Source organism: Nyctibius grandis, chromosome 1, assembly GCF_013368605.1.
Source record: "Nyctibius grandis isolate bNycGra1 chromosome 1, bNycGra1.pri, whole genome shotgun sequence".
Classification (NCBI taxonomy): domain Eukaryota; kingdom Metazoa; phylum Chordata; class Aves; order Nyctibiiformes; family Nyctibiidae; genus Nyctibius; species Nyctibius grandis.
The window spans coordinates 99,101,220-99,115,406 of NC_090658.1; the positions used below are offsets into that span (position 1 = coordinate 99,101,220).

Sequence of the window (14,187 nt, forward strand, 5' to 3'; positions counted from 1 at the left end):
TGACAGTTCTATACTTAAAACAATAAAGGTCAAGTACCTATAACATAGAACTTTAGAAAAAACAGGCTTCTGTATATCTTCTCTGATGTCATTTCGTAATTGCTATTAGGACTAGCTCTTACAGACAATATTCCCATTAAAGAAAAACCATGTTATCTAACTGTTCTGTGTTTTCCAGAATATTTTGCAAACAATTTAAATGTATATTTTGAAGCATCTGAAAATTGTATTTTCTGGTGAGCTACTAATCTTGCAGAATTTGTCATACTGCATCAGGGCTTTCACTAAAAACCATCAGATTTCCAAACACAGAGCGCTTATAGAATCAAATTCTAAATATTTGATACACCATGATGTAAAGCTTTCCATATCTGCAAAAGATCAGGAGCTTCACACACTGAAGTGCAGCTGTGCTATTTTCCCAGTGATTACACATTCAAAGAACTGCATGTTTATTTGAATGCATGATCACACCTACATATAAGAAAACTCAAGTATACGCATTCAAATAATTTACTTGGATTTTACATCCAGAAACACTCACATCAGAATCATACATATCTTCTTTATTTCCTGGTAATGTTTTTGTACTTTTGAAAACAAAGTAAAGTAAATGCAGGCATATCATAACATCAATGGTCTGTTACAGCTGGAATTCTAACTGCAAAGAATAAAAGTGTTTCCCATTGCAATGAAGCCATGTGAAATCTGACACATGAACCCAACTGCATCCATGTGCTAAGTTCTGGAATGTTAAATTGATGCAAAAAGTTCATATCACTGTTAAAAACGTAATACATGTCAGGCTGTTCTACATCATACCTCAAAAAACTACTAAAACAATAATGTTCAATTTCTTTTTGTAACTTCAAAGAAAAATGCTTTCAAAATTTTCTGCAATTTTTAATGCTATTTTTTCAAAAAGATAGATTATTTATTGTGAGAGACTGAGAACATGGGCTTCTGGGAGGGAAGAATGTATTTACAGTGCTTTTCCCTACCAGTATTAACTTCTAAACTTAGTGAAGATGACCACTGTGCATAACTAAAACATATAATTAAAATGTTCATGTTTATTGGGAGACAGAAACATCAGTTCATAAAAATTGTTGATGTATAGTATTTGAAACATAATTTCAGTTACCTGTGCTGAAAAAAAAGGGTCAACAAGGGTTTTTTTTTTTAAATAAAAAGAAAACAGTTTCTACCTCCAAAATCTTTAAGACCAAGAGAGAACTGTTACCTCCCTCTCCCATGCCCTCAAGTAAAAAGGCTGTTCAAAAGAGTAACTTCCATTTAGAGGCAGAACTGAGAAAAAAAAATAGAAGTTGTCCTCTTTTCTTTACACAATCTGAATTTTCAACAATGTGTGATGTGATTATTGCAATGTATTCAATATGTGCTGGTTGATGACTTTGAAATGCACTTGTTCCCAGTCGTTTTCTGTTCAAGACTTTCTGAAGACAGATTCTCAGGTGCCTTTTTGTACCGTAAGGTAATTGCTGTCAGTATTTCACCATTTTTTCTCTTCTTTCTCATTGCTCTGATAGCTTTTTGCTATCCTTTAGAGTTGTTTTTATTTTGTTCTCCTGTTCTGTCTCCTTTCTCCCTGATCCTCACATAGCAGAAAGCCATATAAATTGATTAGTATTAAGAGCATCCACTGGTGGTTTTATGGGACCATGTTACATGGTCATAAAATTCTGCTGAGTGATGAAATATCTGTAGACTTGCTCCTGTGTCCTGCACATTTTATGATTTGTTTGATGCTCTCTAGGAGAATGGTTCCTTCTCTTAGGAGAACGTGACTATGACAGAATTTTAATTTTTGCTGATATAATGAATTCCTGGAAGTTATCTGCACTGCTCATTAATATATGACACTGTATGTTAACATGAGTAGGTCACGCAGGTTTATTAGCTATAACTTGTAGTTATAAAGTGATGCTTTCATAGCTCTGATCATCTGAAGTGAGGTAGCAACAATATTTATTAGACTTACAGAAATAGTTGGAAAAAACAATCAAGCTTTCAGACACACAAATCTTTTTCAGATATCCTGAAATATCTAAAAGCTTGTCATTGTGGTTTTTTATTATTTTTAGGAAATCCCTTCAGCTTCGATATCTATATCAGTACAAGTGCCTGTGTGAAATAGTTTTCATATGTAGTTTCAAATGTACAGTAATATAACTGTACATAAGGGCTGAAAGAAAAAGATGGAAATCGGAGACTGTTGATCACAGAATTGTTTTGAGTGTGAACAATTCAAGCCACCCCCATCAGTCATATACTGCATGAAACTGACATCTGCTTCAAAGATCCTTGGGTTTTCTCCCTTTCCGTCAACCTCTTCATGTGTGGGACTACAGGACTGGAATCAGTTCCTTCATTTTCACTCTTCATTTTCTCCATTTGGAAATGTTATTTTCAAAAATAGCATCTTACAGACCAGGAAGAGTTTGCAACAGGACGCATTTCTGATGGCAGCATGTGTGTAACTGCAGCCAAACAGGCCAAATATAGTGTAAATAGTTAAAAAACTTACAGAAGTGCTATAGTTATGGGAGGATGAGAAGGACAGGAGCTCTGTTTTCACACAGCCTCACAGCTGTTATGGGACACAATTCTTCGCTATCTTCTAGAGTGGGACAGCACATCAGCTGGTGATGGAGGAGGAGTCTCCATTCCTTGCATTCCCTGTTTTCCTTATGCAATTCTGATGTCAAATGTGAAGAAAATGTATTTGCAAATAAGATGAGAACGCTGCATTATGGTTCTGTTTGTTCCTTGTACACTTCCTTTTGTGCTTTTGTCCCACGCTACTGGGTCAGCTGATCTTGGCCCTGGGAGAGAAGCTGTTACATGTAGAGAGACCTGTTCTTTTTTACTTTCCAGGTTATCTTTAATGAATGATTTGTTGCTTTGTCTGAATATTTTAGTATATCCTCTTTTAAAAATGCATTCAGCCCAGGAAGGAAGCAGGCAGCAACACTAACTAAAGCAAGGAGTCACACGTGAATAATTTCAGTAGAGTAAATGCAGTGGGATTGATCCTGCAAGGGACAGAGCTATATCCCCAATGGGGTCTGGACATTGTAGTCTTGTGACTGGTAATTCTCACAGCTTAAATGTCTTTCCAGTCCTGGTTCAAGGATGAAATAGTAAAAAAGCCAACAAGATAAGCACATATAAGTTAGAAAATAATGTCAGAGGAGCAGATCCTCAATATAACTCCCAAAAGATGGCTAAGATCCTTGTTTCACTAATGATTGCCAGCTGTAAATGCAATTTAAGCAATCCAGTTAGGTAAGCCATTCCTCGTTAAAAAATGCAAGACACATGTTGTCACAATTTAAAACTAAAGAGCTCAGTGGTTAGAGCTGGTATTCAGGAGGAGATTTGTTTTTGAATCCTTACACATCCAGAGCTGGAGCAAGGGTTTGAAGCCTCCCCTGCCATGTGCCAAGATGGTGGGACACACAGGACAGAGAGGGGGAAATCCTGATCTCACTCAGTGATGATGTTAAGGAGAATAATTAAATATTCATTGAAGTGAGGACTTGACCTAACTCATCCTCATCTCTGATGAATGCTCTCATTACCAGGCTACAGAGTCATATTTCCTCTCTTTCTGTCCAGATGAATATTTAATTTCTTAGGCAACGTGAGGAGAGCTCCAAACAGGATGACTGAAGGAAACGCACTCTCACATACATGATGTCTCGGTGGTTAGAGTGCTCTGCTGGCAGGAGGGAGGCTCAGCCCAAGCTCCTTCTTCAGCAGGAGACAACCGAAGGGAAGCTTTGCTGAGGAGTGAATTTTCCATGGTGCTAAATATGCAGTGGAACCGTCCAGGTGGCTAAACAGGAACTGTATTAATAAAATGTAAATGAAGTACACAGATCTGCTCCTCACTGTCTCTCAAGTACAGCCCAGTCCAGGAAATGGGCTGGATCAGATGCTCCAGGAGAGAGGGCATGGATGGGAGAGCTATTTTGAGATTTCTGAGGGGCTTTGTCTCCAAGCAGCTCAGGGGCATTAAAGCCAAGGTACCTGCTTGGTGGGCAGAAACCTGGGTGCCAAAGAGACTTTTGCCAGTACAGTTTTAGACATGTTTAGAGGGTGGCAAAGGCTAGCCATAACATTTAACATTCTCTTTGGTAAATGTATATAAACATTAGGTGTTTAAGTGAACCTAATCCTCAGTGTTTCTAAAAGGCTTGCTACTTCAAATCCTCACAAGAAATCCAGGATCCCTGGTGCTTTGCTGAGCTCAGTCCAAGACCGGCATATGGTTTTCTCTTTGTTCTTTTGTGGACCACTCAGTGACTCTTAGGGCAGTTCTAAGTGTGAATGGATACCTGTAGAGCCTGTAGACTATGCTATGTAATTCCTGGTGGGTATGACAGTCTTGTTAACTAAAAACATAATTTATCATTTCAGATTGACTTACTAATGGGCTGTTCCATATCCTTTTGTCTTGGTAAAGCCTATTGATATAGCAACCACTAATGCTGGTAAACCTGAAAAAAATTGAAACAGTAATAACCATTAGATACTGAGCAAAATATTGCTGTTCCACCTGGACAAAACATGACAGGGCAAGCTAATGCAAAATGGCCAATTTTACATGGAATTAAACATTTAATGAAGTACAGTGTTATTGCAGGATTTGTTTTTCTGAAGCACTGGCAGGAAGAAGGACACTGTTTTCTGCCCATGGTGCACCACTTTCATGTAGCTAAATTACTGGTACACTTGACAGGTCTTAAAGTAACCTAGGAAGAGGATTTATGAATATCCAGTGAATGCTTTTTCTTGTTTTATTTTGATTTTTTGATATACACTACTTTGCTGAAAATCTAAAATTTTGTTAAAACATATTTATAAAAGAATGCTAAAATATACACCAGCATATCTTGAGCTTGAGATAAAGTGGAAAGGCTCCTTACCTAGTTTTCTTTTTAGTAACGTGCTGTCTACTATCTTTCAGGTTTACCGAAGAAAGTGATGATATTCTTGACATTGTTGCTGCATTAGCTTCATTCCAGCAATTCTGAGGAAATGAATTTTACAGACTTACCCCACCCAAGGCACAGGAAACGCTTCCTTATGAGCCGTGTCCTGATTTTTCCAGTAACAGCCATATATGACTGCCACGCTTCTGTCAAAACCCAACAGAATGAAGCTAAGAAGAAGAAGTGCAAGAATGCGGTGGTTGTGGTGCAGATGCCCTGCAGGGAGTAAAGAGAAACTCATGTTGAATACTCAGGGACACTCATTTCTCTTTTCAGTTCAAAGAGTTGCCATATTCTACCATCTTGACCTTTATCCTTAGCATCAACTCCCTTTATGATGTGGTGGTCACAAAGAGAGAGAGAAAGAAAGAGAGATGTTGATGGGGATTAGGCAGAAGAAGTTTTGACCATTTTCCCAAACACTAAGTGTGCTGACCAGGGACAAAGAACACAAAACAAATAATGCCACCAGATTTTCCTCTACACATTTACTTTCACCGGGGATCATCATAAAGCCATTGTGGTAAGCCAGTTACAAAGTTACTGACTATAAAATCTCACAGAGCTGAATAAAGAAAATGTGGGGATACAAATGCTCCTAATTGCCAGCTACATTCTCTTTCCCTCCATACAGAAAGATCCTGACTGTAAATCTGAATTTTAGGCACTAGATTAAGTTTGATTTATTTGATTTTTTATTGAAATCTTATAGAATGTTAACCTATTGGATTACACTGCCTGACATCTTTTTAGTCAGGTTTAAGTATCATAACTTTAACATTTACACTGGATATTTTTACGGTGTCAGTCATTTGTCATTTGAAAAGTATTCTGAGCACATGCAATCAGCTTTCTTTTGTCACTGTAGTCCTTAATTAAACTTGACATTGTAGCTTATATAAATTAAATTCTTGGCATAAATGTTGATCTACCCTCCACTGTGTTGCTGAAAATGCCAGTTGCGGGCTATAAAATCCAGTATGCATTGTACCCAAGTACCAAAATCACACCAGAAATGTTGAGAATATCCTTACCACAATTTATCCTTATCCCAATTTGAAGTGTCAAAATGATATAAAGGTAAAAAAAAACGTTTCACATACCAAATATTAACAATGCAAGATCATAGTTGAGAAATGTAGATATTTTAATGCAGTATACACAACTAAGAGCTATCTTACACACATGTAATAAAAGGCTAGACAATTTTTTTTTACAAAAATCCCAGTTCAGCAAACTATTTGGGGAAAAAATATGCAAGTTCCTAATTATATATAGATGCTTGCATATATTGTTGAATCAAGGCTGGTAGCTACAAAAATTTGGGAAGGATGAGATATATATTGCACCACATATGTTTTTTAGTTCATTTTATATTCCTAATTACTTACAGGTTTTTTTGTTTTGAATTTTCTATTGTGTTAATTTTCCCAGATTCTTCTCTGAAATCAGTTGTGTTGGTTCACTCCAATAGTTATCTCAAATACATAGTTGATAAATGATACGATAGGACAAGGGGTAATGGTTTTAAACTGAAAGAGGGTAGACTTAGATTAGATATTAAGAAGAAATTCTTTACTGTGAGGGTGGTGAGACACTGGAACAGGTTGCCCAGAGAAGCTGTGGATGCCCCCTCCTGGCAGTGTTCAAGGCCAGGTTGGATGGGGCTTTGAGCAATCTAGTCTAGTGGAAAGTGTCCCTGCCCATGGCAACGGGGTTGGAACTAGATGATCTTTAAGGTCCCTTCCAATCCAAACCATTCTATGATTCTATGGTATCAGCTGATATTAACATTAGCTGATATCAACCTGTGAACTTTCAAAAACTTATGCACTTGAAGAGTCAAAACTTAATGATTTCCTGCTGTGAATTTACAGATGTGACAAACACCTTGTTTCTTAATCCTGGGTCAAATTGTCTATTTAGATCTGAGGGAAAGGGGTTCTATATAATTATATGCAAGAGAACTATTTATTTTTAAAGAGTGAGGAATATAAACTGGAAAAAACCCAGTAGATCCTGAAAAAGCACTAGCCATTCCATCCTAGATTTTGTCATTAATTCTTATATTTAGATGTCCCTAAAGTATGTGGATTCATAAAATCTATCCTGTTAAAGCCTGACTGATAGCAGTATTTCCTGTATATGAAAAATAAATACTTATTTAAAATGAAAGCTATGCAGTGAAACACACAATGAATACAATAGAAAATACAGAAGTGTCCTTTCTTTTACTAGCTGGCTCATATGTTATGAATTCTCACTATGCAACTTTCATTTGCTTTCCTATCAATGTTTTTGTAAAAGATAGCATATTGTGTTGGAAGGAGAATTTGACAATAAAATGACTTCTGAGAAATAGTACAGAAACTTTTAGGGAGAAACTGCATAGGTAAAACACAGTATTACCCTGAAAAAAAGGTGAATATACCTTTTCCCTTATAAATAATGCAAATACAAACAAATCCTGATCTTTTCAGTGAAAACATTGCTAACTCTTACGGCTGACTGAATATAGACTGTAGAATTTAGTTCATAATTTATCCCCTGTATTGGAAGAAAGATAGATGATGATAATCTGAGACAAATGTGGACATGGCTGTTGTGGAAGAAAGAACTGTGATGAAAATGTTAATGATCATGTTGATCACAAAATGAGAAAACAGAAGCAAGTTTTATTAGAAGCGATCTGTTCTGTAGCTGGAATATATGACTACTGATTATAACGAACTCTTCTGAATGGCAGACAGGGGTCTTTAATGAACACGGATGGTAAGTCAGTATCACTGATGTAACAGCATATTTGCATCACATACCATCAGAAAGATGCAAATCAGCCTCAAAATATCACCTAACAACCACTGCGGGATCATGACTACAGAACCATGTGCAGTCAGTGCTTGAAGTGAATTCAGCCTCCCTCCTTCCCCAGTCAGAGAAGCAGGCCTGGCAAATGAAACTCCCCTTGCCCAGGAATAGCCATGGGCTCATCATGGTTGACCGATACCTCCCTGGAAATCTAGCTTTCATGTACTTCTGTATTCTTCCCCTTCGATAAATAAAGAAACAAACAATGCTGTTCTGACTGGGAAAGTGCTATATCTGGGAAGTCTATTTCCAAATAGGAACAAAAATTCATTTTCACCAAAGGCTGTTATTAAATGAGGCATTGAGTATCTCTAGCTAGGGAGCCATAATTTTAGCAAGTACTTTATTAGTATTTTTTTCTTTCTCACCAGGTCATGGACTACTCCCAATCTCTCCTTCTCCCTCTCCTCGTCTCCCTTGCCAAGGGACCACCACTTCCCCTCACATTGCTGCACATGCAGCAGCATCCCTAAAACCTTGTGGCCCATCACTCACAGGAAGCCACAGTGTGTCAACCTGTCTGCACCAACAGATAGGGGTACACATCTTACCCATTGCTTTAGGAGGAGATGTTTCTCATTTGTTTCTGATTCTAGTTTATTAAAACTCACTGAATTAATTACCTGTGCTGAGCACCTGTCAACTTGCAGCAAAATGAATTTTAACAGCCTAATTTATTAACTATTTCTTCAAGCTTCTGAAATTCAGTCAACTCTGTTACTCTAACCTCCTCCTCCTCCCACTGCTGTTGTTCTCAGCTCCCTATATTTAATTCTAATTACAAGTGGGGGAAGGGAGCTTTTTTTGTCCTCAGAATGCACTTTTTCATGAGCTTTAATTGAGCCTCAGGTGTTTAGCTGCCTTGAATATCTAAGCAAGACCATTCATCCCTTTTTAATACACAATATACTATTGAAAGCAAGAGCTCACATCAGGTATCAAATTATTTCCTTCTTTCATTCTTGTAAGACGTGCACTCTGAAGGTACTGAAGCACAGTTGAGAAATGTAAAAAAGAGTGGAAATTCAAAGCTACTTATTCTAGCAATTAATATTTTCAATATAATAATAATGAATAATATAGAGAACATTTATCCATTTTTATGACCTACAAAAAATAGGTCATAAATGCAACTTCAAAATAATAATTTATCATTATTTTTGGAGCATCTGATTGCTGGGTATTTTAATAGAACAGTGGCTTTTTTAATAGCAGTGTGAACAGATCATCCACACAAAGACAAAGAGGGTTAAGTAAGGACACCCGATTTGTCTTCTTGCCCTGAGACAGGTTCTTTTTCCTTCAACAAACTAGTTTCCTGTCTCATCTCTGGATTCTGATAAATAGTGTAAGAATCAAAGCTACTGGAGAATGAACATGAAAAATTAAATCTGTATTGGTGATAGCAAAATGAATAGGGCTATAATCCACTCATCTGGATTATGTCATGAAGTAGAAAGGAAAACTAGTAGAAAATAATATAAATAATAAAATTTCTTGGAGATGAAAAAAAATCTTGCCCTTGATTAAGCTCTGAGGAGATAAGCCTAAGGAGATAAATTAAATGGGTGCTAATTTTATTCTTATGAATTTCAGACATGCACCGAATACACAAAGAGCACTTAAGCACCACAATAAAGAATAAATGAAACAAAGAACAAACAAAACAAAGAGAATGCAAAGAATGTAGCAAAGAACAGAAATATAATTCTACATCAAAACTGGTAGATTTTATTGGCTTTTTGTGATTCTCAGGTCCTCAACTACAAGACAGTTCATCTTTTCCTTCTTTAAATTAAAAATATAAATTCATAAAGGAAGACACTGCTTATTATTCTTTATTTGATTTTTTATTATTTGTTTTTAAACTGATTTGCACAATACATTACCTTTGTCTCAGGAATGGCAGACACTGTCAGAATACAGGGATACAGTATACTAGTCAGATAATACTGAATTCTAGATTAAATACTGACTTTTAGAGTAAATTGCTATGAAATAGTAGATGGAGTTTCAGAGGCTGTGGGTTGAAGAAGAAAGGGCTTGCATCTCAGGAGTGTTTTTCTGGAAGTGACAGATTTTCAGTGACCAAAAAAAAAAAAAAGGGCAAGGAAGGCTGTCTCTTCAGTTGCAAACATATTTGAATCTGTTAGTACCTTAAACGCCTGAGAAATCAGAGCTGTAGACTTTCAGGTTTCTCTTCCAGGATCATTAATATTACTGGCACCATAAAGCTTTAAAGGTACCATTTAATTTAAAAATATCCCATATTCTTTTATTTTGCCAGGCTCAAGAACTACTAACACCACTTGTTCAAGCGAAGAATTCAGGAAATCTGATACCCATATTGCAAATATCACTGTGGTGGAAGGAATTGTTCTAAAATAATGTTATTCATCTTTTAAATCAACAGCTATGAAACTATTTAATTTAATCACAAACTTTTAGATCTAAAAATCTTCTCTGGTGTCCTTAAAAGTTGAAGGCTCAAGTGGTTTAACTTCATTACATTAGGTTCTGATATCTGACATGATAACCCAAAATAATTAGCATTTTACTTCATGAGCATTTATGTGAAGAGATATGCACAGTTAATTATTATACTGCAGGACTCTATATGCATTATGACAATGTGAATAGTAACCTTTACTTGGACTTTTAGAGTAAGCTAGTTTTTTAGTGCAACAGCAGTAGATTTTGAGTACTTAACATGATCTCCCCCACAAAGATAATGAACAATAACTAAGGACACTCAATTTTTTGTTCTACTTAGTCATTTTTGCTTGCCCACAAGCAGCAAGATGCTGTCTCTGTTTAGGCTCCACCCAGGGCTAAAAAATAAGTAGCCAATAAAATAATATCACCCAATCTCCCCTCCCCAACCAAGAAAGGGAACTGGGAAAAGGAGAAAGACTTGTGGGTTGAAAGTTAAATAGATTTAATAAAATAAGAAAACAAGTACCAATACTAATACAAAAGAGACAAAGTTGTACTCAGACCATAGAGTGGCAGCAAGTCCCTCCAGGGATAGTAACCATTGAGAAGAGAGGAGAAAGAGAAAGATGAAGAAGACAAGAGAGTAAAAAGCCACAGCCATCGCCAGCAAGCTTTCCCATTTATAGTGAAGACAACATTAATGTTATAGAATACACCTGTGGGCCAGCCTAGGTCAGCTGCCCTGGCTTACTGCTAATGGCCGTGATCACCACACCACAGCCGGCCACACTGAAACAAAATGTAACAGAACAGTATTCTATAATTTTATACCAATGAAACCAGGACAGATGCCTTTCTAGGTTCTGATAAATAGCTTATAAGCTGTCTGTAAATGACCCAGCTGTTTCTGCAGTTCCTTTGGTTTAGTTTACGACTACAGTCTCACAAAGGACATTATATCATCAACAGCGCTGCAATGCCACAGCAAGATATTTTCAGTATCAAGTTTTGATTTTTTTTTGTATCATGTGCAAATTATCACAACAATTGCTAAAGTTTGGGGCCACTACATGTGCCCAGTCTCAGGGTGCAGTATAATTTGTTCACCTATTTTGATTTAAGTTCTGTTCGTCTGTCATATCTTGTCTTCTCTTCTGGAGTCTGTCCTCTTATCTGACAGTATAACCCCAGTGATTCTAGTGCAATGCTGTAAGTGTGACTGAAAGAAAACGTATACTTTAAACTGTAAGTTTTCTCCACAATTGCACCTTCCAGACACACTTTAAATATCTGTCTTATATTCACCTAAAGTGAATATAAGATACTAGATACTTTAGTATCTAGATACTTTACCAACAGATTCAACTCCTGCTCCTCTTTTTCCAATGTTTACCTCAAAGGTATTTCTGAAAATTACCTCTCTGTCAATAAAGCATTCACAGTCTTTATTGACACTTGTTTATGAAGGAGATTAGTCAGAATGTCCCCCATTTTTTCCCAGGTGCAGAGCCCAGCAATAGAGGTGCTGATACACAAAAAGTGTACGGAGCCTTCTTTTTAGCTTCTGCCCTTTGCAGTTATTTTTCTTCAAAGTTCTTCTTTGATATTCGTCACCTCTATCACTCATATAAAAAAACTCTGCATTTAAATTTGATACTGTATAGTTGTAGTTCGGCATCCCCCAGTTATGTCTACAGAGAACTGCTCTTTTTTATCCAAACTAATTCCTCTGCTAGCCACTATTCTCTAGACCTTATAATGCACATAGAACAAAATCATTCTATTAACTAGATGTGAAGGGATAGGCTGCTGGTTTTTTTGATGGAAAATAATTCATGAAAGTTGCTTGCTGCATACAGAAACCTTCCTTACTCTGTCGTATGGCAGAATCTGTCTACACTAGTAACAGTAAAGGCATCCTTTACGCACTGGTACGTCATCCATGCTGCTCAGTTGTCAGTGAATTCCTCGGCACAGTTTTGACCTGGGCCAAAAAATGCTCTCCCAGCCCAGAACCACACACAGATTGAAGGAGAGCCTGGGCCAGGAGCCCTGCCTGGCAGTCAGCTTGCACACAACTGTCCTCCTGCCCTGGAGGGCTCAGTTGTAATGGATGCAAGCCGTGTTGTGCTAGTTTGCCTCAGGGCTACAGAAATATTTGCAGCTCATTTTGGTTACTGGTTGGGATAGAGGCAAGAAGTCCAGCTGGATAATTCATAACATGCTCAGCTATTACTAACATATGAGACAGTAAAATTCATTCCATGTTGTTTACAGCATTCTCTGAAGATTGTCAGTGCAATGCGCAGGTTTGTAATGCGTTAACTCAGAATTGCTTCCTTGGTGGCATGCCTACTGTAAATTGAAAGCCAGCTGGAAGACAGTTCTCATACAGTTTCCTTACGCTCATACTCATTTTAGTCTTCCTCCTGGTTTGGATTGTTATTGCTGGGTTATATTCAAGCAAATGAGCTCAGTAAAAGCACTACCACAGAACAGATTACTCAGAGGCAATTTAATTTCTTCGATTACAAAACCTGGCAAGGGAAGCTCTTCCCTTTTTGCCTTTGTGCTGTGAACATGTATATTTTTCTAGGCAGACAGGAAATGAAGGAATAGGGTCCTCTACTTGTTTACAGGATTAATTGAAAAGTCAGTGGAAAGACTCTCATGAATTTAAGTGGGCTTTATATTGGGCATTACACCTATAGATGACACACCGAAGGGATGAAAGGTGCATGAGCAGAGGATTGTGATCTTACTTCTTATCCTAAGTGTTCTAAATATTTACAAAGTATTTTTCTGGTAAGTGAATATGGCCTACTTCACATCATAAATTTATTCTGTTGGCTTTGATGTTAAACATTTTAAACAAGGTAAATATCAACTCTGGCAGGACAAAATAACTTAGTATTTTAACTATGTCCTCACATTAATGTGTTCTGAAGTTTATGAAGCTCAGAACAGCAGGTTTTCGGGCAGACTCAAAAGAAAGTAAGAAGCCCTTTACAACTCTGAAGCATAAAATCAATTTAAATAAAAGTTTTTCAATTTCTTCCTGACTAATTAATCTCAAATGGCTATCACTGTGTTGTAATAGTGATGTTTCACTGTGCCAGAGAACACCCTTTCCTAGTTCTCTTCTTTGTCTTGTATTTGTCTTTTATTCTGAAAAATCAGCCCTGTTGAGTGTAAAGTGATCATGCTCAGTTCAAGAAAAAAAGTGGAAATCACTGGCATGCTTTGTTAAAACAACTTCATTACTGAGCTATTGAGGAATGACAATTAAAAAATTAAATTGAAGGTGATGCTATCCTAAAAAATTACTCTATAAAAATATTTTGAGGTTTTGCATTACCAAACCTGAAATATTTATTATTTAAAGATGGATAAAATATAAATTTGTGGATAAAATATAGATTTTTTTTTTTAATTGATGGGCAAGCAAAATCAACCTGGTCTCTGAAAACCACAGAAGAATTGAAGTTCTTATGTTCTTGCACATCATTGAGGGTAACAGTATTATAGAAGCAGAACTGAGGGTGCAGTGTGAACATAACAGACGGGATTGCTATCGATGAAAGTATGATTTGGCCTGAAAAGTCTCTGTAACTGTCTGTGACTCACAGGAAAATGAGAATGCACGCTGGCTGTCAGAGTGGTTTTATTGGTCTGCCTATGTACTTGAAACTATGCAAATTAAGGTGGAGATTAGGGATAAATAATAAACAGGCTTCACTGATACTATTACACTTTGGTTTTCAGGACAGTTGTTTTTCAGGAACTGTTTTTAGACTCTGAAAATTCCATATTGGTTTGATGTTAAAGTATGGAATGTGAAGTGTGCTCTCTTAAATGAAGA

General features: G+C 36.8%; 1 protein-coding gene across 1 annotated transcript in view; it reads right to left on the reverse strand.

The window, feature by feature from the left end:
* The window catches only part of ADGRB3 (adhesion G protein-coupled receptor B3), a 492,392-nt gene that overhangs the window by 39,977 nt on the left and 438,228 nt on the right, over positions 1-14,187 (reverse strand). The window contains exons 19-20 of the mRNA XM_068399003.1: positions 5,087-5,237; positions 4,457-4,526 (exon numbers count right to left, since the gene is read on the reverse strand). Coding sequence (XP_068255104.1) covers positions 4,457-4,526; positions 5,087-5,237 — 221 coding nt within the window. The remainder of the gene's footprint in view (positions 1-4,456; positions 4,527-5,086; positions 5,238-14,187) is intronic.